Below are 25,094 nucleotides of genomic sequence, written 5' to 3'. Positions count from 1 at the left end.
GCTTCTTAGAAAATTTAATGGATAAAATGTAAATGCTGCACGCGGGACCACGGGCGGTTTCCCTGAGACGTCGGTGGCTGGCCACCGCTTTCAGGAAGTGGCCACCGGTTTGGGGCAACGTGCGGTTGAAAAGCCACGACTGGTTTCCAGAACCACCGAGCACTCGCGATTCGGTGGAGCTGGGGCGGGGGGCGGGGGTGGTCTCAGGGCGGGTCTAGAGTTAAGAGTCCTGAAGTTAAGCCACCTCCCCCGCCAAAATAGTCAGTGGCCACTTCTTTAAAGTTGTGAGCCCACGTTTTCAAGCCCACTAAAGAGATCGTCACTCCCCAATCAAGTCCTGGGGGGAGAAATGCCCCAGTGCCACCCACTGGGGAAATCACAGGGGTTCATTTCCCGACCTCTCCTGCAGGCACTGTGCTGAGTTGGCCGCAGGCCGACCTGCTCCACCCCAGAGTCACCAGCCTGAGTTGCCAGTGGTGGCTACAGGATAATGCAGGTGTCAGTGTTGCGTGGCAGCGAGCGGGCCAGTGGGGCGGAGGGGATCTCGCCCCACGGGCCCAGCCGGGTCCTCCCTGCAGAGGGGACCAGCTGTGTCGGACTGCAGCGCCGCAAGGGGTCAACAGGAGAGCCAACATCTCCACCTGGCCCGGTCTCTGGCCAGCCCTGCTCGGGGGTCGCTAAGACACTGGCATCTGGAGGTGGGAGGGGATCCGGGGCCACCACTGGGAGCTGCTTAGCAGGGGAGATGGCCTGGCCTGTGGATGGATCTGCAGGGATCGGGCCCACAGGGGATCCCACAGCTGCTGACATGCCCTGGTTCTGACCCAGGGCTTTAAGGACCGGCTGTGCCCGAGGGGCATCCCCAGCCCAGGGGTGGTCTTGGAAGGGAGGCACCAGTTGGACCCGCTTGAGCCGGGCCTGGGGTGGCCCCAGTGCCTCTGGGCACAGGGAAGGCGGCTCTGGGCCTGCAGTAGGGGCCGGGGGGACCTCCTGGGGAGGAGGGTACACGACCGGTTGAGCAGCAGCACCGGGATCACCCAGGGCGGGGGGAGACTCTGCCCCAACCTTGAACCACGAGCTGCTGCCCGGCCCCGATGCTGGGAGAACCACGGGGGCACTGGGCACCAAGTTGGGTAACTCCCAGCTGGCTTCAGGTCTGGCGGCTTCTGGGCGCTGAAGGGCCTGGGAGCTTGGCCCCGGTCTTGGATCCATGAAGGTGGGAGGGGGCTTGACTGGGACTTTGGGGTCCCCAGCTCGGTCAGGACCTGTGAGGACCGGAGGGATCTCGGCCAGGGTGGGAAGGGGCTTAGCTGGGGTGTCAGGGTCCCCAGTCAGGGTGGGAGCTGGGGGGATCTTGGCCACAGTGGAACAGGGCTTCGCAGGAACACGGGAGTCCCCAGCTGGATCAGAAACAGCAGGGGCAGGACGGGGGTCAGATGGGTCGTCGGGGTCCCCAGCCAGGGCAGCAGCTTCTTGCGGGATCCACAGGGCAAGACCTTGAAAAACAAACCCAGTTAAATCCCACTGACAGTGGGGCAGAGCCAATCCAGCGGGTCTGACCCAGTGCCACCTCCAAGGCTGAACCACATCCCTGCCCCTGCCCGCAGGGTTTGGGCCTGCCAAGCTCAGCGCTAGACGGTGCTTGGGCTGGCAGGGGAGCTCCCTCAACCGGCAGCGGTTGGAGGCTTTTATCCTCTGAGCCGGACCAACCAGCAGTGGGGGACAGAGTCCTGCCCCGCCATCGATGCGCTGCCTGCGCAGTGCATTCTGGGAAATGCCCAGCGTGCCTCAGACAGTGGGATGCAGCGCAGCACCAGCAATGCATGCTGGGAAACGTCCCGCCCTGCTGTGCATTATGCCCCAGTGCATTCTGGGAAGGTCTGGGCTGCTCAGGGGTGGGCCACACAGTGAGCGGCACCAGCAGGGCATTGTGGGAGATGTCCCGCCACAGGGAGAGCTGAGAAGGAGGAGGACTGGCTGAGCCAGTCACAAAATGACAGAGTGGCCCAGCCTGACCCCCCCCGGCAATCACACACCCCTTGTGGGGGACCCAGCCCAGCCCCTCAATATCCCCCCCGCACCATGCAAGGCAGCTGCCCCCCCGTTACGTACCAGGCTCTCCCCTGGGGGATCCGTTGGGGTCCACTGGCAGCAGCAGCATCTGCACCCCGCAGCCCTGCATCCGCACCACGTCGGGCATCTGCGCCAGCCGCTGCTTGGTGGAGGCCGTGCGGCCCAGGGGCAGCGGGTGCTGGTGGGCAGCGCTGTATGCGGCACGGAACTGGAAGAGGGACATGCCCCCGGGGTGCCCGGCAAGGATGGCCCCCACCTTCTGCTTCAGCTCCCTCAGGTCCTCAGGGGGCTGGGCCCCGGACTCCTGGGTCCCCTCCTCTGCTCGCAGGGCCAAGGGGGCACTGGCAGGCCTGGCTCTGGACTCCTGGGTCCCCTCCTCTGCTCGCAGGGTCAAGGGGGTGCTGGCAGGCCTGGCCTTGGACTCCTGGGTCCCCTCCTCTGCTCGCAGGGCCAAGGGGGCGCTGGCAGGCCTGGCCCCGGACTCCTGGGTCCCCTCCTCTGCTCGCAGGGCCAAGGGGGCGCTGGCAGGCCTGGCCCCAGACTCCTGGGTCCCCTCCTCTGCTCTCAGGCCTGAGCAGGCGCCGGTGGGCCGGGGTGGGCTCAGTAACCAGGCTGGGAGGCGGGGGTTGGCCCTTGGGGATTTTCCCAGCTTGCCCAGGACAGCTGGGGCGCGGAAGGGCTCCCGGCCTGAGGGCAGGCTGGGAAGCAGAGGCCGGTTGGTGGTAGCACTGGGCAGCCGAGGGTTGAGGCAGTCGGTGGCGGGTGGGGCTGGGTGCACTGCAGCGTTCGTTGGGAGGAGGCACCTCTTGGAGCCGGGCAGAGGGCGGACACTGTCAGGGGGCAAAGATCCAGAGCCTTTCTTCTGCCCTGGGGGGGGGGGGGGGTGGAAAAGTGCCATCAGGTCAGGGTGGGTAACAGGCACATGGCATCCCCCAGCATGCACGGCAGCTACCGCTCTGCCTGCATCCCGCTCCGGACCTGCCTGGACTTTTCCCACAATGCACTGGAGCAAAGGCAGGTATACGCCATGGGTGGGTGTGGGGAGCCCCGCAGCCTGCCCCACAGCCGGGGAGACAGACAATAAGGAATCCAGGTCTCAGCTACCCCCGATGGCCCCATGGAGAGCTAGGGGCGGGGCTCTGGCCTGTGGAATGGAGTTCTGACTGCTGGTCCAGGGGGAGCCAGGACTCCTGGGTTCTCTCCCTGGCTCCGGGAGGCGAGTGGAGGCCTAGTGGTTTGAGCAGGGAGGGGAGGGGCGGGGAGCCAGGACTCCTGGGTTCTGTTCCCAGCTCTGAGTGGGATTTATTGTCCCGTCGTACCTGTCCCCAGCCAGACGATACAATTCTCCCCCTTCTCCGCCTGCCTGTACTGCAGTGTGGGCAAGTGCCTCTGCAGGAATCCCAGCACGTCCTCCTCGCCCTGGGAGCTGACAAACCGCTTCAGATCCAGCCTGTGTCTCTCCAGCAGCACCTCCTGCACCTTCTGCAGCCGCAGGCCAGACTTGTATGGGCCTAGCAGGCACCTGAGCAGCATCAGGACCTCAGTCACGCCTGCAGAGAGGACGAGAGAAGAGAGATCGCCAAGGTCAGGGATGGGGAATGGGGCTTTTTCCCCTCTAGGGGGCGCCAGCTCCCATCCAGCGCAAGGGCAGGGACTGGCTGGCTCCAGGGAACCGGGAAGGGATGAATCCGAGTTTCTCATGTCCTAGGGTAGGAGGGGGAAACCAGCTACACCCCACTGCTTCCAGCACACAGGCTACAATTCCCCTACCCTCCACTAGGGGGCAGCCCCTACACACCCTCTCACTGGCCTATAGCTATTCCTTGGATTCTGGCCCATTCGGATCTGCACCCCCTCTCCAACCCCGATCGCTGGGATCTGGGGTGATCGGTTTGGCCCACCATACACACCCATGTGGGGAGCGTCGCCCGATCCTATTCAACGTTAACAATACTTGTACCGATGGCCAGTTGATCCGGCGGGAATAAGGTTCTTGTCCCAGAACCAGACTAATACCACGGAGTTTGATACCTTGGCGGGAACCTCGGAGTGTCTGGCAAGGACACTCGCACCAGGGGAAAAGCAAAGCCACGGCGATTTTGATTAAGATCGGTAATAAAGCCAGAAAAGCTCATAACGAGATAGGAACAATACACTATTGGGGATACCTGGAGTATTATACTCCTAGATCTGCACGCTCACACCCTTCCTCAAGGGCATGGAGAGCAGAGACAAAGGTCTGATGGTCCAGGTTCCTCAACGCTCAAGAAGGACAGCAGATAACATCAGAGCTGAAGGCCCAAGAGACGGCTAGCTAGCCCCCTCCACACGGTGGTTGGCCCTATTACAGGGCCCGAGCACTATCATGAATAACCCTTCGAGGGGTTGTGAGTGCTTTGGGGGACAGGATTAAAATTCAAAATGATCTGGACAAACAGGAGAAATGGTCTGAAGTAAACAGGATGAAATTCAATAAGGACAAATGCAAAGTGCTCCACTTAGGAAGAGCAATCAATTGCACACATACAGAATGGGAAATGACGGCCTACGAAGGAGTACTGCGGGAAGGGGTCTGGGGGTCAGAATGGATCACAAGCTAAATACAAGTCAACAGTGTCACATTGTTGCAAAAAAAGCGAACATCTTTCTGGGCTGTATTATCGGGAGTGTCGTAAGCAAGACACGAGAAGTGATTCTTCCGCTCTGCTCCGCGCTGATTCGGCCTCAACTGGAGCATGGTGTCCAGTTCTGGGCGCCACATTTCAGGAAAGATGTGGACGAACTGGACAAAGTCCAAAGAAGAGCAACAAAACTGATGAAAGGTCTAGAAAACATGAGCTACGAGAGAAGATTGAAAAAACACGGGTTTGTTTAGTCTGGAGAAGAGAAGTCAGAGGGGACGTGATAACAGTTTTCAAGTCCATAAAAGGTTGTTACAAGAAGGAGGGAGAAAATTCTTGTTAACCTCTGAGGATAGGACCAGAAGCAATGGGCTTAAATTGCAGCAAGTGGGGGTTAGGCTGGACATTAACCACTGACAGGAAAAAGAAAAGGAGTACTTGTGGCACCTTAGAGACTAACCAATTTATTTGAGCATGAGCTTTCGTGAGCTACAGCTCACTTCATCAGATGCATACCGTGGAAACTGCAGCAGACTTTATATATACGCAGAGAATATGAAAAAATACCTCCTCCCACCCCACTGTCCTGCTGGTAATAGCTTATCTAAAGTAATCATCAGGTTAGGCCATTTCCAGCACAAATCCAGGTTTTCTCACCCTCCACCCCCCCACACAAATTCACTCTCCTGCTGGTGATAGCCCATCCAAAGTGACAACTCTTTACACAATGTGCATGATAATCAAGTTAGGCCATTTCCTGCACAAATCCAGGTTCTCTCACTCCCTCACCCCCCTCCAAAAACCCACCCCCATACACACACAAACTCACTCTCCTGCTGGTAATAGCTCATCCAAACTGACCACTCTCCAAGTTTAAATCCAAGTTAAACCAGAATCCTAAACACTGGAATAAGTTGCCCAGGGAGGTTGTGGAATCTTCATTACTGGGGATTTTTAAGAGCAGGTTGGACAAACCCCTGTCAGGGATGGTCTAGATAATCCTTAGTCCTGCCATGCGTGCAGGGGACTGGACAAGATGCCCTCTCGAGATCCCTTCCAGGTCTATGATTCATTCGAGTACTCGGCCTTCTGGGCCAAAATCGAACTTCCTCACCCTTTTCATCGGGTGTACTTATCCAATAGGTAGGGCCCTACCAAATTCATGGCCATGAAGAACGTGTCACGGACCGTGAAATCAGACCTTGCCTGTGAAATCTGGCAAGGGGAGGGACAGGGCTGATAGCATTTTAACTCATCAGCGCACCCCGGCTCCAGCGGGTTTTGTGGTTACCACCTCCCTGTTCCTGCCACGGCGGTTTAGAGTCTGAGGTCCCCAAAACCAAAGGGCAAGTGTGGGGCCATTTCTCTATGGATACAGGCCTGTAGGTTGCAGGTGAATATAACAAAGGCAACGCAGCCCTTTGGGCTACTCCTCCCCGCCCCAACCCAGCACAGCCCCCTCACTTCTCTCTAGGGTGCCCAGACATCCCAATATTAGGGGCTTTACCCTCCCCCCCCAAAAAAACCTCCTGATTTTCCACATTTGATCACCTTACCTCTCTCCGGCACGGCAGCAGGTTCTGGGTCCCGCTCCCCGGCCTCCCAGCTGACGGCCACCCCTCGCTCTGGGGGGATGCCGGCAGCTGCTTCCCCGGGTCAGGAAGCTGCGTGGGGATGCGGGGACCCTGGAGAGGGCAGAATGGGGCCCTCACTGGCCCCCCGGAACCCTAACATGCCAGCCACACCCCTGGCCTGCCAGGGGTTGTCTTGGGGACAGGTGAAGGGGTGAGAGTGTAAGGAGAAGGCCTTCGTCTGCCGCCAGATTAAAAGAGCAGCCGAGCAGCAGCCATTAGCTGAGAAGCAGGAAGTCAAATCCTCAGTTTCCATCTACAGGACATTCGAACAATATCATACCAGGCTTCTAAGAAGGAGACCCCGGCCTAATGGCCCCCACTGTCGCCAGATAAAGAAACAGATCTTGAGATGGTTAAAGAAAACGGAGTTTGACAGCGTCCTGTCTGGCAAGAAATCACTTCTCAATAGCTGTGGTTGTGAACTCCTCATTTCGTTATTGTTCTGTCATTATGGTCCCCGCTTCCCTATTGTTTGTCTGTGTGGTCTGTCTGGTTCTCTGATTGTTTCTCTCTGCTACATAATTAATTTTGCTAGGTGTAAATTAATTAAGGTGGTGGGGTAGGATTGGTTAGAGAATTTGGTTACACTATGTTAGGATTGGTTAGATAGATTTCAGTATAACGATTGGTTAAGATATAGCTAAGCAGGGCTCGAGTTTCACTGTATAAACTGGGGTCCAAAAGGAAGTTCTTTGGGAACCAACTCCAGGACACAGCCCCAGAGATCGAGCTGCCAGACCTCAACGCTCTGCCAATGACACCGGGCAGAAACTGGAGCCCCCCCGATGGGCCTGATCCGGACCAGCCATCAAGAAAAGTTCCCCTGTCGTATTGAGCGTGGTGAGCACTGTATGAGTAGTGTGTGCCGTCTGGTTTTGGCGATTGTTAATAGAGGTTACGTAGGATATTCCTGGGTAAAGCTCTTTCACCTGCAGAAGTAGTTACACCCGGAGCCCTACGTATTGGGAAAGGGTGTGGGTACTTAAATTGACCCGGTTAGTTACACCCGGAGCCCTACGGATTGGATACGGGTAGATGCTTTTCACCTGGAGCCTTACGGCCTGGGAAAAGGTGGGGTGCCCTAATGCGTGCAGGTAACAACAGGGCAGAGTGGAGTAAGTCAGGGTCCCAGGTTGGCGTCACATTTTGTGTGGGTGCCATGGGCATTTGTGGGGGGCATCTTGGGGGGACTGTCGGGGGATTCATTTTGGTGAGCCTGGCTCCGGGCCGCACTCCCTACCTCTCTGGAGCTGCACGATGCAGTTGTTGCCCCTCTCTGGGTCCCGGAGCGTGAGTCCCGGGACGTCCCCCAGGAAGGAGACCACGTCCCCGTAGCCTCTGGCCTGGCTGAAGGCCTCCAGCTTGGCTCCATACTTCCCCGCCAGCAGCTTCTTCAGGCTCTTCACCCGCATACCAAAGGGGCAGGGGGCCAGGGCGCCCCGGATCAACGCCTCCATTGCACCGGGCTTTGCCACCCACCGCTGGCCCCGCCTCTGCCTCGCTGGGCCTGCAGCGCCCAGCCCCCCCGCCTCAGCAGGCCGGGAGGGGGCAGGGGCATTAACAGCAGCATCTGATGAGGAGGGGAAAAGAAATAACACAGCCCCTATATGGAGTGAGAGCGTGAGGCCCCCATGTGAGGCACAGGGCCCCCCACCCTGGGGCAGGCCCACCCATGCCTCCCCCTGCCAGGCATGGCCTCCTCACAGCCCATAACCTCAATTGTGCCCTGCAACCCCCACCCTCCGGGCACATGCCCAGCCACGCGCTGCCCGCCCCCCACAGAATACAGCCCCCCACAGCTGTGTCCTCCCCCACCTTCCACACCGTGCATGGCCCCAGCTGCATCTCCCGCTATAGGCCTAGCTGCCTCCCCGCCCCGGCTGCTTGCCCCCCTACCGGCGCTGAGCCGGGCCAGGCAGGCATCACCCTTGCCCGGGTCCCCCAGCCACAGGTGGGGCAGAGCCCGGAGCAGGTGCAGGGCGTCCCCGCAGCCCCGCTGACGGCTCAGCTCCTCCAGGTCCAGCCCGTGCTCGCTCCGCAGCGCCTCCTTCAGCTTGCCCACCTTCAGCCCCAGCGGGAAGCGGCCCAGCACATCCCGCACACAGGCCAAGACCTCGGCCAAGTCTGCAACCAGATTGGGGCGGGGGGGGAAGAGGTTGTGAGAGCCCGCGCCAGCTGAGAGCCCCCCCGCCATGGGGCAGCCTGTGGGTGCAGACCCGGCGCTGGGGGCGAGGAGCCGTTCAGCAGCCCCACAGGCCTGAGTCCTCGGGCATGCCCAGAGCAGGGGCAGGGCCCAGGAGAGCACCCCACAGGCTGGCCCCCCTCCTCACACTCCGCTGCCACTGTGTCCCCCCAGTCAACCCCTGTACCCCTGCCGTGGGCTCCCTCCATTCCCATCCCCCCAAACTCCCCACCCCACCAACCTGCTCCCTCTATCCCCAGCCCCCTCTACAGCCCCTCCATCCACCAAAATGATCCCCCTAGACAGTCCCCCCCCAAGATGCCCCCCACAAATGCCCATGGCACCCACACATCTGGCCCAACCAACAAAGCCCCAAACCCTCCCACAAAACAATCTCCCTCCAATGTGCCCTGCCCCATAGCCTCCCCGAGATGGGCAAGGGAATCTCTTTTATTGGACCACCCTGGAGAAAGAGACCAACCGCTGAGCCCCACAGAGCCCTTCCCCGGGGTGGCAGACAGGAGCTCAGGCTCTGGGGCGATGCAGGGGTGGCGTTGGGGGGCCTGGCTTGGGCTGAGGCTTCCCCACCCAAGCCCATGTCCCACATGCAGTGGCCTTGCTGAGAAGCCGGCTAAGCTGCTCACCGGGCGTCTCCCCCGGGGCTCCCCTGGGCTCCCCGTCGGCAGGCTGCAAGGGGGGTGCAGGGGCATCGGGCGGAGGGCTGCTGCCGTGCCGGGCCGATGGGGCAGCAGGGTCTGGGGGGGGCTGTGGGGCAGGGGGCTTCACAGTGGCACCTAAAGGAGGGGAGAAGAAACAAGATCACCTCAGTGGGAGTGAAAAGACAAGTACAGCCGGCCCCCACACGTCCCCCTCCCCCCAAAGCTATCCCCACCCCCAGCTCCCCCCACTGGGCATGTCCCCTCCCCGCTCCCCCCACCAAGCACATCCCCCTCCCCCTCCTCTTGCCACCGGCCACATTTCCATCCCCCCCCGCGAGTTCCCCCCACTGGGCATGGCCCCCTGCCCTGCAGCAGGCCCACCCATGCCTCCCACACCAGGAGCAGCCTCCCCACACCCCAGGAACCCCCACTCCCTGGGCACAGGCCCAGCCATGCCCTGCCCCCTCTCCCACGGAGCAGGGCTCCCCCTTAGACACGTCCTCCCCCACCTTCCACGGCCCAACTGCCCCCCACCCCTCCGGCCGCTTGCCCCCCTACCCGTGCTCAGCCGGGCCAGGCAGGCGTCGCCCTTGCCCAGGTCCCCCAGCCACAGGTGGGGCAGAGCCCGGAGCAGGTGCAGGGCGTCCCCGCAGCCCCGCTGACGGCTCAGCTCCTCCAGGTCCAGCCCGCGCTCGCTCCGCAGCGCCTCCTTCAGCTTGCCCACCTTCAGCCCCAGCGGGAAGCGGCCCAGCACATCCCGCACACAGGCCAAGACCTCGGCCAAGTCTGCAACCAGACCGGGGGGCGGGGGGGGGGGGGGAGGAAGAGGGGGTTGTGAGAGCCCGCGCCAGCTGAGAGCCCCCCCGCCATGGGGCACCCTGTGGGTGCAGACCCGGCGCTGGGGGTGAGGGGCAGTTTGGCAGCCCCACGGGCCTGAGTCCTTGGGCATGCCCAGAGCAGGGGCAGGGCCCAGCAGGGCACCCCACAGGCTGCCCCCCGTTCCTCACAGTTCGCTGCCAGTATGTCCCCCCAGCCAATCCCTGTACCCCTGCCACGGGCTCCCTCCATCCACAGCCTCCCCCATTCCCAGCTTCCCCCCAAAGCCCCCCCATGGCACCAACCTGCTCCCTCCATCCCCAGCCCCCTGCACATCCCCCACCCCTCCAACCTGCTCCCTCCATCCCCATCGCCCCCACAACCCCCAACCTGCTCCCTCCATCCCCAGCCCCCTGCACATCCCCCCACCCCCATCTCCCCCACAACCCCCCATCCCACCAACCTGCTCCCTCCATCCCCACCCCCCACCAACATAAACCCGACAGCCCCCCGAAGATGCCTCCCACAAATGGCAATGATGCCACACACCTAGCCCCCACCAACACAGCCACCCCCCCCACAATCTCCCCCCAAACGTGCCCTGCCCCAACGTGCCCCCTGAGATGGGCAAAGGAAAGAGCCCAGGCGCCAAGCCCCACAGAGCCCTTCCCTGGAGGAGCAGAGGGGAGTTCAGGCGGCAGGGTGATGCAGGGGTGGCGTTGGGGGGCCTGGCTTGGGCTGAGGTCTCCCCGCCCAGGCTCGCGCCCCACACGCAGCGGCCTTGCTGAGAAGCCGGCTAAGCTGCTCACCGGGCGTCTCCCCCGGGGCTCCCGTCGGCCCCTGGTCGGCAGACTGCGAGTGGGGGGCAGGGGCATCGGGCGGGGGGCTGCTGCTGTGCCGGGCCGATGGGGGAGCGGGGGGGGGCTGGGGGGCAGGGGGCTTCACAGCGGCACCTAAAGGAGGGGAGAAGAAACAAGACCACCACAGTGGGCGTGAAAAGACAAGTACAGCCGGCCCCCACACGTCCCCCTCCCCCCAAAGCTATCCCCACCGGACAAGACGCCTTCCCCTCCCCCAGCTCCCCCCCACCGGGCATGTCCCCTCCCCTCCCCGCTCCCCCCACCAAGCACATCCCCCTCCCCCAGCTCCCCCCACCAGGCACGGCCCCCTCCCCCAGCTCCCCCCACCAGGCACGGCCCCCTCCCCCAGCTCCCCCCACCAGGCACGGCTATCCCTCATACTGGGCACAGGCCCAGCTGTGCCGTCCTCCTTTCCTGTCACTTTTTTGGTCAAAAGAAACAGAAAAAAGGAAAAAGAAAAAGACATTTTTGTGCCCCCAAGAAGCGTGAACAGAGTCCCTTGGGTGAAGAAAACTGCAGGGAACGGAGGCTTTCATCAAACACCAGAGTGAAAGAAAAAACCACTCGAGTTTGTCCGAAAACCCCTGAGGCCACGTCTACACTACGGGCGCCCGAGCAGCCCAGCCGTGGGGCCGTATCTGTGGCGCTGTACCCCTGCCGCACCAGTTACAGCCCCAGAACGGGGGTTTGCGGGAGGACCTCCACTCCCCGAATAATGGGAATGGCGGCCCCGGGCACATTCAGCCTCCGCCTGGCCGAGTCTACACCGGGGCCGGGGCGGCGAGGCTGCGGGGCTCCGGAGCGCGGCTTGTTCACACCCCTGCAGGTCATTGCTCCGTCCACCGACGTTTTACGGGTAGACCAGGCCCGAGGGAACTAAATGTCGCCATTTGCGAAGAAAGTGGAGGAAGAAAGGAGCCATTTTTCTCCAAAAACGCTGCGGGAAAACATTTCTTTTGTTAATAATCTGAGAGAAAACCGTTGCACGTGTCAAAAAACTTGAAGGAGCGGGGAGTCATTTTCATCAAGCCAACCTGAGAAAAAAAGGAGCAGCTTTTCTCAAAAAAGCAGAGCGAGGGGGGGGAAAAAATCGCTTTTGCCAAACAACATGAGGTAAAAAAGTCACTTTTGTCAAGAAAACAGATGGAAAAATGTCATTTTTGTCAAAAAAATATGGAAGGAAAAACCTCGCTTTTGTCAAAAATCAGAGAAAAAATGGCAGACGTCAAAAAAAAGAGTGAGGAAAAAAGTCATTTTTGTCCCCAAAAAAAAAAAGGGGGGGGGGGAGGGGGGAAGAGAATCACTCCTGTCAAGTAAACATGAGGCAAAAAGGTCCAGATTGTCCCTAGAAAATTTCAAGTTTTCAGTGAGCTACTTCAATTTAGAAAAGTCACCACGGTGCCTCATGGGAGTTGTAGTTCAGATGCCTCGTGGCTCCCATTCTCCTCTACAACCCAGGATTCCTGGTCGGACTACATCTCCCACAATGCACCATGGCCTCTAGTCTTGGTGGGGGAAGGCGGTGCATGATGGCAGCAGCACAGTGCATCATGGGAGATGAAATCTCATGGGGGAGGGAGCCCAAAGGGCCATATAGTCCGTTGGGCCTCAGAGGAAGGTGCAGGATGCCCATTGGTGTCAGCAGTAGGATAACCTGCCCTCATCCTATGCAAGACCAGTTAAGCCCTGACACCTGGACCCCATCCCTCTCTCCTCACCCTTCTGAAGCTGGACAAGACACTTTTCCCCTCTCTCCAGCCCCTGCAGCCTGATCCCACACAGTCTGGTCAGATAGTCCAGGGTGTTCAGATATCCCTGTTGCTGGCTGAACTCCTCCAAGTTCACCCCGTGCCTTTGCCACATGGCCTTCCGCAGGCTGAAGACCCGGAGGCCATTGGGGTAGGAGCCCAGGGTGCTGCAGAGTAGTGGCAGAGGGTCTGCAATGTCTGGCAAGAGAGAGACACCATGAGAGATACTGAGCAGCACGATACAGACAGGCCATTGGCCATGTTTTCCCAGCCTGCTCTGGGGCAGACAAAGTTGGCTGCACAGAAGCCATTGGCCGGATTTCCCCAGCATGCACTGGGCAGACACAGCAGGGTGCAGCGAGGCCAGTGTGCCATTGGCCACGGGCTCTCTCCCCGCTCAAGAAGGGGGCCGGGCTGGGGCAGCCCTACAAGAAACCATCTCCTCACTCACTCTTCTTAAAGGTACAGCTCAGGACACGACACTTCTCTCCCTTCTCGGGGTTCCAGAGTTCGATACCCGGCACCTCCTGCAGGAAGGACACGACTCCCTGGTACCCCCCGTCCTGGCTGAATGCCAACAGGTCCACCCCATGCTCCTTCAGCAGCCTCTTCATCAACGGTTTCACCCTCATACCCTTGCGGTGGCAGCTTAGGGTGTGAGAGACGTAGGCCAAGACTTCACCCAAGTCTGCATAGAGGGAGGGAGACAGCAGGGCTGAACAACAGGAAAGGGAGCCCCTCCAGCCCACGAGACCCCAAACCTGTGCCCTTGGAGACCACCACCCAGAGAGACAGTGTATGGACATTGGCCAGGTTTTCCCAGCATGCACCAGGGCAGTGACGGCTGGGCAGTAGGATATGGATAGGCCATTGGCCCGGTTTTCCCAGCATGCACTGGGGCAGCACCTGCCTACTTAGGGAGGGGCATGGAGGGAGCAGCCTCTGGATCCAGTCCAGCCCTCGGCCTCTCTGTTCAGCCTGTTCTAACTGGACCGAGAACCAACAACTCACGACATGCACAATCCTGACTTCCCAGAATCCTCCCAGGGTGGGCAGCACCTACCTTCCCCCGGGGCCTCACCTGGTTTTGTCTTGGATGTCGGGGGTCCGTCTGTGGGATCCAGGCAGGCAGCAGCCACAGGGGGCAGAGTGGGATCAGGGGCTGCGGCAGGAGGGGCGTCCATGTGGGGCCCAGTCCAGAGCTCGGGCAACGGAAAACCAGCAGGATCCAGAGGTGGTGGAGTGGGGGTAAATCCAGCTGGGAAGAGAAGAGGAGGGAAGGTTTTTTTTTTAAAAAAAAAAAAAAAAAAGAAAAGAAAGAAACAGAAGAAAGGAAGAAGATAAAAGAGAAGAGAAACAACAACAACAAAGAGAAAACTCGAGGATAAAAAGACTCATTTTGGCAACAAAACAACAGGAAAAAAGTCATTTTTGTAAAAAAATGAGAATGAATCACTTTTATCCAAGATAAAAAACAGTCAATCCTGTCCAAATCTTCCATGGAAAATTTCAAGTTTTCATGAAAAAAACAAAATGTTTCCATTCAGAAAAGTCGCCAGGGTGCATTATGTGCCCCCGATTCTACCCTAAGGCTGAGCCTCCCTGATTGGACGGACTGCATCTCCCACAATACCCCAGGGTCCCCGCTCTTGGGGATAGGAGGCTGCACTGTGGGAGATGCGACCGTGCTGGGGAGCGTGACACAGACGTGCCCAGACGGGTATATTACAACTGCCTCCGGCCACCCTCCTGAGACGTCACCAAAGGGGGCGTGCAGCTGAAAGCTAAGAACTGGCCGATCCTCGTGGCTAGCAGGAGGTGTTTGTACAGGAAAGGAGTTTAAGAAATACCTAAAATGTAGGAGATTATGTTCCGAAACAGCTAGAGATGAAGCATGTCCCCCGGAGGCAGGGCAGGTCTCGGCTAACTCAGTTGAGAATGAGAACAATCAGGTATCTTTCAACCCAGCCCTGCTGCGTTTACAGGCTAAAGCAGGTAAACACCTGGGTGTTTACAAAGAAAAGAACCCCCCAAGGAAAGACTCTGAACAGGGGACCCTCTGGGCCGAGCTGAAGATAATGAAACACCTTGATTATGAAGGCAGACAAACGTGTGAAGGCACCTCCCTAGTGTCTACACTGATGCACTGTAGAGTTTCAAATGGGCACAAGATGGTATCGTTACGGAAGAGATATTTTGGCAGCGCGAGTGCCTCATGAAATCCCAGCTCTCCAGGCTGGACAAGCCTTGTACGGACCGACCTTTGGGTGAGAAATACCTCAGTAGACAGGGAAGGAACTTGTTAATAAACTGGAAGCTGAAGATGACGGGTTATGTTTTACTTTTCCCTGCAACTTTATGTTTGCAAACCCTTCTCTGAATCGGTCTCAAGCTCCATTAAATAAACTTCAATTTGGTTTGATTCTAGGGCCACGTCTCTATGACAAAATTCTGTCGGCACACAGCTACTGCAGGTTATGTGTTAGCGGTACGTGTCCCCACCAGGAGCGCTTGCGTCCATTGTACCGTCGGCGTGGGGCTCTGTGGGACGGCTCCTGAAAGCCGGTAACATGACGTAAGCAACCCAGCGTCTACACTGACACCGTGTCGATCTAACTACATCACAGACAAGAGTCCCTCCTGCTGCCACCAGGTGGTAGCAATTCACCCAGGACACCTCAGTTAAGCCCGAAAAGTGTCAGAGAAAGCCCAAGGCCATACACTCTAGTGAGCCTCAGAGGAAGGTGCAGGATGCCCATTGGTGTGAGCAGTGGGATAACCTGCCCTCATCCTTAACCAAGACTAGTTCAGCCCTGACGCATGGACCCCATCCTTCCCTCCTCATCTGTCTGAAGCTTAACGAGACACTTGTCCCCTCTCTCCAGCCCTTGCAGCCTGATCCCACGCAGCTTGGTCAGATAGTCCAGGGTGCCCAGATATCCCTGTTGCTGGCTGAATGACTCCAGGTTCACCCCATGCCTCAGCCACATGGCCTTCCTCAGGCTGAAGACCCACAGGCCATTGGGGTAGGAGTCCAGGGTGCTGCAGAGTAGCAGCAGGAGGCTCGCAATGTCTGGCAAGACAGAGATGCCATGAGAGATACTGGGCAGCAGGATACAGACAGGCCATTGACCAGCTTTTCCCAGCATGCACCGGGGCAGTGAGGGCTGGGTGGTAGGGTACGGACAGGCCACTGGCCAGGTTTTCCCAGCATGCACTGGGGCAGCGCCTGCCTCCTTAGGGAGGGGCATGGAGGGAGCAGCCTCTGGATCCAGTCCAGCCCTCAGCCTCTCTGCTCAGCCTGTTCCAACCAGACCGAGAACCGGCAACTCACGACATGCACAATCCTGACTACCCAGGATCCTCCAAGGTGGGCAGCACCGACCTTCTCCCAGAGCCTCACCTAGATTTGTCTTGGATGTCGGGGGTCCGTCTGTGGGATTCAGGCAGGCAGCAGCCACGGGGGGCAGAGTGGGATCGGGGGCTGCGGCAGGAGGGGCGTCCATATGGGGCCCGGTCCAGAGCTCAGGCAATGGAAAACCAGCAGGATCCAGAGGTGGTGGAGTGGGGGAAAAAGCTGGAAAAAGAAGAGGAGGGAAGGTGGTTAAAAAAAAAAAAAAAAAAAGAAAGAAATAAAGAAAGAAAGAAACAGAAGGAAGGAAGAAGATAGAAGAGAAGGGAAACAACAACAAAAAAGAGAAAACTCGAAGGTAAAAAGAGTCATTTTGGCAACAAAACAGCAGAAAAAAAAAAACAGGAAGACTTGTGGCACCTTAGAGACTAACAAATTTATTTGAGCATAAGCATAAGGTGCCACAAGTCCTCCTGTCCTTTTTGCGGATACAGACTAACACGGCTGCTATTCAGAAAACAAAAAAAAGTCATTTTGGTAAAAAATGAGAACGAGTTACTTTTATCGAAGAGAAGAAGACCCAAACCAGTCATTTCTGTCCAAATCTTCCATGACAGTGACGGCTGGGCGGTAGGGTATGGACAGGCCATTGGCCAGGTTTTCCCAGCATGCCCAGGGGCACAGACAGCTGGGTGGTAGAATACGGACAGGCCATTGGCCAGACATGGCTGGGCAGTAGGATACGGACAAGGCTGATGTGCAGTTGGCCAGAATTTCCCAGCATGCACTGGGACACCATCTGCCTCCCTAGAGGGGAGCTGGGTGGGGAGCTCAGGTGATCCGGCCCAGGCCGAGACACAGCGAAACACAGGATCCCAGCTCCCCACAATTCCCCAGGGCAGGCAACCATGGTGACCCCCACCCCAGACGTCACCTGGATTTATCCTTGACATCAAGCATGGCACCCCGGGATCCAGGTGGGCAGCCTGTCACGGAGTGTGGGGGAGTCCAGGCCCTGCACCCCTCTTCCTGGGATTCACTGAGACTCTCAGCCAGCCAGTAAAACAGAAGGTTTATTGGACAACAGGAACACAGTCCAAAACAGGGCTTGTGGGTAGAACCAGGACCCCTCAGTCAAGTCCTTCTGGGGGAGCAGGGAGCTTAGACCCCAGCCCTGGAGTTCCCTGCGTTCCTCCACCCAGCACCAAACTGAAAACTAAAACCCGCAGCAGGCTCCCTCCTGCAGCCTGTCTCCACATTCCTGGGCAGAGTTGTCACCTCCCCCTCCCGGCTCAGGTGACAGGCTCTCAGGTCTCCCGTCCCCAGGGCACATTCCCAGGTCAACACTCCCCCCTCCCTGCTGCGTCACATCTCTCCCCCCTTCGAGAATGAACTGAGAGGGGTCACTCTGACCAGTGACCTGGGGAAGTCTCTGGGACAGCGCGTCCGCTATCATGTTGGCACTTCCCTTCACGTGGACCACGTCCATGTCGTAATCCTGCAGGAGCAGGCTCCATCTCAGGAGCTTGACGTTGGCTCCTTTCATCTGGTGCACCCAGGTCAGGGGAGAGTGATCGGTGTAGACGGTGAAGTGTCGCCCGAAGAGATAGAGCTCTAGTTTCTTGAGGGCCCACACCATGGCCAGGCACTCCTTCTCGACGGCCGCGTAGCGTTGCTCCCGGGGTAGCAACTTCTTGCTCAGATACACGATGGGGTGTCTCTCCCCCTTTTCATCCTCCTGCATTAACACTGCCCCCAGTCCTGTGTCTGAGGCGTCGGTGAACACCACAAAGGGCTTGTCAAAGTCTGGGTTTGCCAGAACTGGGCCACTGACCAGAGCCTCCTTCAGCGCCCGGAAAGCCTCCTGGCACTGCTCGGTCCAGACCACCTTGTCTGGCTTCCCCTTCTTGCATAGCTCAGTGATGGGGGTGGCCATGGCGCTAAAGTGAGGCACAAATCTTCGGTAGTATCCTGCCATCCCAATAAAGGCTTGGACCTGCTTTTTGGTGCGGGGAGCGGGCCAGTCTCTGATCACCTCCACATTGGCTGGTTCTGGCTTTAGGCGGACGCTCCCCACCCGATGGCCCAGGTAAGATACTTCAGCCATCCCCACCTTGCACTTCTCCGCTTTTACAGTCAGCCCAGCCCCCTGGAGTCGGTCCAGCACTTGTCTAACCTGGGACACGTGGTCCTCCCAGGTCTGGCTAAAGACACAGATGTCATCAATATACGCCACGGCAAAACTCTCCATCCCCCTCAGGAGCTGGTCCACCAGGCGCTGGAAGGTGGCCGGCGCTCCCTTGAGGCCAAAAGGCAGGGTCAGGAACTCATAGAGCCCCAGAGGGGTGATAAAGGCCGATTTCAGCCGGGCATCTGCATCCAGCGGCACTTGCCAGCAGCACTTTGTAAGGTCCGTGGTGGTAAGGTACCGAGCTCCTCCCAGCTTGTCTAAGAAATCGTCAGGCCTGGGCACGGGGTAGGCATCAGATACAGTGATGGCATTGAGCTTCCGATAGTCCACACAGAACCGGACCAACCCGTCCTTTTTGGGGACCAGCACCACGGGTGAGGCCCAAGGGCTGGCAGATGGCTGGATCACCCCCAAATCCAGCATGTCCCGGACCTCTCTTTCCAGGTCCTGAGCAGTTTTCCCTGTCACTCGGAAGGGGGAGCATCTTATCGGTGGGTGCGACCGTGTCTACACCTGGTGGACAGTCAGATTAGTGCGTCCAGGCTGGTTGGAAAACAGCTGTCGGTACAGATGCAGCACCCCCCTGACCTCAGCTTGCTGGGCAGGGGTTATCTGATCCGAGAGGGGAATTGTTTCCAGGGGGGAACCAGCTCTGGTCCCAGGGAATAGATCTACTAAAGGGTCATCTGCCTGCTCCTCCCACTGTCCACACACAGCCAACACCACATTCCCCCTGGCATAATATGGCTTCATCATATTCACATGGTACACCCGGCGGTGGTGTGCCCGGTTCGACAGCTCCACCACATAGTTTACCTCATTGAGCTGCTTGACGACCTTGAAAGGGCCCTCCCAGGCGGCCTGTAGTTTGTTCTTTCTCACAGGGATGAGAACCATCACCTGATCCCCGGTGGCGTAGGCAGGGGCCCGCGCCGTGCGGTCATACCAGACCTTCTGCTTCCTCTGGGCTCTGGCCAGATTCTCCCTGGCCAGGCCCATGAGTTCAGCCAGTCTCTCTCAGAAGATCAGGACATACTCCACCACTGACTCTCCATCGGGAGTGGCCTTCCCCTCCCACTCGTCTCTCATCAGGTCCAGGGGGCCCTCACCCTCCTTCCATATAACAGTTTGAAAGGCGAAAATCCGGTAGACTCCTGGGGCACCTCCCTGTACGCGAACAGCTGGTGAGGTAAGTACTTCTCCCAATCCTGTGGGTGCTGGTTCATAAAGGTTTTCAGCATCATCTTTAGCGTCCCATTGAACCTCTCCACCAGCCCATTGGACTGGGGGTGACAAGCTGAGGCCCAGTTGTGCCGGATCCCATATTTCTCCCACAAGCACAGGAGCAGGGCCGACATGAAGTTGGATCCTTGGTCTGTCAAGGCTTCCTTGGGGAACCCCACTCGGCTGAAAATGGTCAGGAGCGCATCTGCCACGGTGTCTGCTTCAGTGGAAGCTAAGGGCACTGCCTCGGGGTAGCGGGTGGCAAAATCTACCACCACCAGAATGTATTTCTTCCCCGACCGGGTTGTCTTGCTGAGAAGCCCCACAATGTCCATGGCCACCTTCTGGAAAGGCTCCTCTACGATGGGCAAAGGTCTCAAAGCCGCTTGCCCCTTGTCCCGGGCCTTCCCCACCCTCTGACAAGGGTCACAGGATCGGCAATACTGCCGGACCGTGGTAAAGACCCCGGGCCAGTAAAAGTTCTGTAGCAACCTCTGCCGGGTGCGCCGGATTCCCTGGTGCCCTGCGAGGGGGATGTCATGGGCCAGGTACAGCAGCTTGTGGCGATACTTCTGGGGGACCACCAGCTGCCTCATGATCTCACAGGACTCTACTTCCTTTGTGGGAGCCCATTCTCGGTACAGGAACCCCTTCTCCCACAGGAACCTCTCCTGGCAACCTCTCCTCGTGGTTCGTCCCACACTGAGGTCGGTCAGGTCCCTGAGCTTCCACAAGGAGGGATCTTTCCTCAACTCGGCCTGGAACTCAGCGGCTGGGGAAGGGATGGGGCCCGGTTCCCCCTCAGTGGCCGGGTCTGAGGCCTGAGCCTCTCTAAGCCGTGCCCCTCGGCGCTCCCTCCCCACAAGGGCAGGGTCCTGCGCCTCCGGTGTGGTACCCTCCCCAAGGTCAGGGTGCAGTGCCCCTCGCCGGCTCTGGCTATGGGTCACAACCAGGGCGGTCTGGGGCTTGCTTGGCCAGTCCTCTAGGTCTCCCCCCATCAAAACCTCAGTGGGCAAATGGTGGTATACCCCCACATCCTTGGGGCCCTCCTTAGCCCCCCATTTCAGGTGTACCCTTGCCACGGGCACCTTAAATGGGGTTCTGCCCACCCCTGTCAGGGTCAGGTAGGTGTTGGGCACCACCCGATCTGGGGCCACCACCTCGGGCCGGGCCAGCGTCACCTCCGCGCCCGTATCCATTGACCTTCCTCCCATCCACCTCCAGGGGAACAAGGCACTCTCTCCGGAGGGACAACCCCGCGCCCACCCTGTAAACCGAGCACCCTGAGTCTGGAGCCTCCAGCCCTCTGGCGGAGCTGGCCTGGGGTACTCTTCCCTCCCGAGCAGGTGGTAAGCTGGCAGCCCCCCTTGCCTGAGCCGTCTGCCCCTCATCCAGCTGGGTCCCTACCCAGTTAGCCCTGGGTAGGTTGGGTCTGCTCAGTCTGTCCCTGAGCCTGGGGCACTGGGTCTGTACGTGGCCTCTCTGGCCACAGTGATAGCAGCTCAGGTCACGTTGGTCCCCTCAAGCAGGTCAGAGGGGCCTGACGCCAGGCGTCCCCCTTGGGAGGGGGTTCTCCCTATTTCCCCGCTGGGAGGCCCCATGGTGACTCTCTCTCTGCATCGGGGGGGGCCTGTTCTTTTGGGACTCCTCCCGGTTACCCCCTGACCGACTGTTCACAAACTCGTCGGCCAGCTGCCCTGCGTGCTGGGGGTTCTCGAGCTTTTTGTCCACCAGCCACAGCCTCAGGTCGGAAGGGCACTGTTCATACAGTTGCTCCAGTACGATTAGGCCAAGCAGGTCCTCTCTAGCTTGGGCCCCAGCTGTCCACTTGCGGGCATATCCCTGCATCCGGTTGACCAGTTGTAGGTAGGTGACCTCAGGCGTTTTACGTTGATTCCGGAACCTTCTCCGGTACATCTCGGGGGTCAGCCCAAACTCACGGAGCAGGGCCTGTTTGAACAGTTCATAGTCCCCTGCCTCCGCCCCTGTCATTCAGCTGTACACCTCCATGGCTTTGGGGTCCAGTAAGGGGGTGAGGAACTGGAGCCTGTCTGCAGGGTCAACCCTGTGCATCTCGCAGGCATTCTCAAAGGCCGTCAGGAAGCTATCTATGTCCTCCCCCTCCTTCCGCTGGGCCAGGAAGCACTTATCAAAGTTCCTTGCAGTCTTGGGTCCCCCTGCACTCACCGCAGCTGGGGCCCCACTGCTCCTCAGCCTGGCCAGCTCCAGTTCATGCTGACGTTCCCTCTCCTTCTCCTCCTGCTCATGCTTACATTGTTTCTCATGATCCTCCAGCTCCCTCATTTTCATCTCCCTCTCCCACTCCAGCCGCATCCGCTCCAGGGATGGGGAGCTCTGCCGGGAGGATTCCCTGCTGGCTGCCGGGGTCAGGGTGCCCTCGGTATTCGCCGGGCTTCCCCCAACCCCTCCCCCAGGCATAGGTAGGAAGAGTCTCGGGATGTCCTCAGCAGCAGTCTGACCCTTCCCAGCCCGGTCAGGCCCCAGGGCCCACGCTGCGTCCACCGGGCGGCTTCCCTCTGGGACAGGGATCGGGTCATCCAAGCGATCCCTCTCCTCCAACTGGGCAATCAGCTGTTCCTTGGTGGACCTCCCAGTGCGCAGCCCCCTCTGCCTGCACAGCTCCACCAGGTCGCTCTTAAGGCGTTTAGCGTACATCTCCCTGATGGCCACTCGCAGGCCGGGCGGCTTTCCACGGTTTCCAGGAAAAACCCCTAGAGTGCCAGTCCTTCTTGAGGTCACCGACTCTTTGCCAGGGTCGAGCTGCAGACTCCTCTGCCCCTGGGACCGCTCGCTGCAATCCCCCGGGGGACCCTTTACTGCGAAAGTCCTTCTCTCTGGTCACACACTCCCAGGGGTTAACCGCCCCCTGAAACCGTCTCTCTCTGACTCTTCAGCACACCTGGTCCCCATCAATCCCCCTTCGTTTTACTGCTCCCCAGTCACTTACTGCAGGAAGCGCCGTTCACGGGGTGCAGTACATCCCACCGCTACCACCAGTTGTCATGGAGTGTGGGAGAGTCCAGGCCCTGCACCCCTCTTCCTGGGATTCACTGAGACTCTCAGCCAGCCAGTAAAACAGAAGGTTTATTGGACAACAGGAACACAGTCCAAAACAGAGCTTGTGGGTACAACCAGGACCCCTCAGTCAAGTCCTTCTGGGGGAGCAGAGAGCTTAGACCCCAGCCCTGGGGTTCCCTGCTTTCCCCACCCAGCCCCAAAATGAAAACTAAACCCCCCCAGCAGGCTCCCTCCTGCAGCCTCTGTTCACATTCCTGGGCAGAGGTGTCACCTCCCCCGCCCCCTGCCCCTCCTGGCTCTGGTTACAGGCTCTCAGGTCTCCCATCCCCAGGGCACATTCCCAGGTCAACACTCCCCGCTCCCTGCTGTGTCACACTGTCACACAGCCATCACCAGGGGGTGAAGGAAATCAAGGGCTGCATCAGCGGGGGCTCCGGCAAAAGGTTGTCCCAGGGCTGGGCCAAAGGAAACCCAGAGAGATCCAGAGGGGGCTGGGGGGAGATGGAGCCAGTTGGGGAACGAAAAGAGGGAAGGTTAGAGAAAGAAGGGGGCGGGCGGAAGAGGAGAAAAATCAGGGAAGACCCAAAAAAACAAAGGGGGGGGGGGAAGGAGAAAGAAGGAAAAAAAGAGACTTAAAAATATCTGTGTAGTGAACTCTCTTAAATGTCTATTAAATAATGTGAAAAATGTAACTTCTCTCGTTCATAGCGTTCTAAGAAAACGCCAAAGGGTATTTCTCGGCTTTCGGTGCGTCTTGTCGACGCAGCTTTCAAAGCTTGTAACAAAAACAAAAATCAGAAAGTTGGTTTGTGTTGTTTTGCTGCAGAGATAACAGGGCAAAAGCCAAATGGGTGATTCACTAGCCAGACCTATATCTCCCTCGTAAAACAGATGAGGGAGCGCGAATCGTGCTGGCTACAGAGTAACGCCAAGAGGAAAAGCCAGCATGACCCGTTGTAAGACGCAGGGAAACACACGAACGCAATGAAAACCCAGCACTCATTAAGACGAATAGTAATCGTGGAAGTAAATAAAAGAGGTACCAAGCAACGTTTTAGTCATGTAAGGGAAAAAATGCATCCGTTCAAAGAATTTTACACTGGCATGTATGGAAATATATTTAAAATACGTTGGTAGAGATGGCCATTTCAGCGATCTGCACCTGCCTCGCGTCACAAGACACGGGGGATAAAACCTGTGGGTTTGACCAAAGGGGGCTCAAACAATGCAAGACTTGTATCTGATCGGACCAGCATCAATCGAACACTAACAGCACCAGTGACCTGCGCCCAAAGGCTAGATACTTCCTCGTCACGCCCCCCTCCTCCATCGGCTTTATTTACCTTTTATGCGTAATTAAAGTCGTAACATAGCGTCGTAACGTGGTCAAATTAAAGCTCGAAACTGGTTGAGCTTAGTCATTGGTGTGAACGGTGCTTTCTGTGACCAAATGTATCACATGCCTTTTTTGCTGCCAGAATAACGGCCTCCTACTGCTACCAGCCACCGGACGGCCTGCTTCAGCTCCAGTGGCAGAGGCCTATGCTCTTGGTGCCAAAGGTCCGGAGTTCAATCCCTCCTTACCTCCCCCTGGTGTCCCCGGCTGCCCCTGGGAAGAATTGGCGAAGACCAGAGACCCTCCATCCCACAGCAAGCTGCTCTCCCACGAGCCCGGGCTCTCGGCAGCCGGGAGAGGGTCGCAGAGGTCCCAGGACACTGGGGAGTCGTGCCGAAGGAAGAAATGAAGGGGCACGAAGCCTGCATGTGAGAAGCAAAAACCTCTGTGAGCCCAGAGAGGACCCCACCCCACCCGAACAAGGCAAAAGCTTGTCCGAGCTGAGCGCAGGACTCCTGGGTTTCTCCGATATCCCCTGGCACTCAGTGCTGACCCCAATGTCCCATGTCCAGCATGGCAGTAAGGGGCCTGGAGCTAGAGGAAGCAGGGTTGGGGGGCTCAGCAGGGAGCGCTCTCCCCTGGCAGGCAGAGCTGGCCCCAAGGCGGCTCTGGGAGAGGAGTGGGGGAGGCTAGGAGCCAGGACTCCTGGGTTCTATCCCCAGCTCTGGGAAGAGAGTGGGATCTAGTGCTTAGAGCGAGGCTGGGAGCCAGGAGTCCTGGGTTCTATCCCCAGCTGGGGCCGGGGAGGTGTGGTCTAGCAATACCTCCCACATCTTGGGACAGTCTTTTAGGAAACAAACCTGAAGGTTTCAGCAGGATTCTTCCCATCTTCAGGCAGTGGGGGGGATACACAAGGGGCCCAATCCCCACCCCCTGCTCTGCCCCCCACCCAGAGTACGCAGAAGGCCTGATCCCCAGCCCTGCCCCCACCCCAGGATACACAGTTAAACTCCAAAAAGTCTAAACAATTATTTTATGTAAGGAGCCATTAAAAACAGACCAGAGAGAGCAACTAACCCTAAACTGTATCTGTGTAACTCCCCAGGCACCGGATTGACTCCGGATTGATCCTAGGTGGGCTGAGATCAGAACCCGGCCCTGCCCCCAGTGCAATCAGGGGTGACTCCGGATTGACTCCAGCGGGCTGAGATCAGAACCCGGCCTGTACCTGGCTCTCTCGCTGGCTGCAGGGTGCAGGGCAGGGGCGCAGAGCCCGACCTCTCGGGGTCCATCCCCGCAGCGTCTGGCCCGGGCCCAGCTCCGAATCCTCCAACCAGCCGCGCGCTTCCGATTTCGCCT

The 25,094-nt window shown here is 58.6% G+C and overlaps 1 protein-coding gene across 1 annotated transcript; it reads right to left on the bottom strand.

Moving 5' to 3' along the window:
• Positions 1 to 10: 10 nt before the first annotated feature.
• LOC144279328 (uncharacterized) lies at positions 11 to 25,094 on the bottom strand. The gene is made up of 13 exons (XM_077840799.1): positions 24,964 to 25,094; positions 15,997 to 16,170; positions 13,675 to 13,851; positions 13,045 to 13,281; positions 12,564 to 12,791; positions 10,795 to 10,938; positions 9,728 to 9,955; positions 9,155 to 9,304; positions 8,225 to 8,452; positions 7,569 to 7,898; positions 3,393 to 3,623; positions 2,113 to 2,940; positions 11 to 1,496 (listed from the first exon to the last, which is right to left on the bottom strand). Exons 1-13 carry the CDS (start codon positions 25,025 to 25,027, stop codon positions 481 to 483), a joined length of 4,035 nt encoding a protein of 1,344 aa, XP_077696925.1. The 5' UTR covers positions 25,028 to 25,094; the 3' UTR covers positions 11 to 480.

The sequence above is a fragment of the Eretmochelys imbricata genome, chromosome 23 (genome assembly GCF_965152235.1).
Source record: "Eretmochelys imbricata isolate rEreImb1 chromosome 23, rEreImb1.hap1, whole genome shotgun sequence".
Classification (NCBI taxonomy): Eukaryota; Metazoa; Chordata; order Testudines; family Cheloniidae; genus Eretmochelys; species Eretmochelys imbricata.
Note: the sequence above shows the minus strand (reverse complement) of the source record. Positions and strands in the feature narration are given on the sequence as shown.

Excerpts from the sequence above, each read along its gene's own strand:
- LOC144279328 (XM_077840799.1), bottom strand. The coding sequence starts at position 25,027 with ATGGACCCCGAGAGGTCGGGCTCTGCGCCCCTGCCCTGCACCCTGCAG. Across the intron at positions 13,282-13,674 it reads GACATCCAAGACAAAACCAG|ACTTGGGTGAAGTCTTGGCC; the intron begins GTGAGGCCCCGG and ends CCCTCTATGCAG. Across the intron at positions 9,956-10,794 it reads AGCCCCGGGGGAGACGCCCG|ACTTGGCCGAGGTCTTGGCC; the intron begins GTGAGCAGCTTA and ends GTCTGGTTGCAG.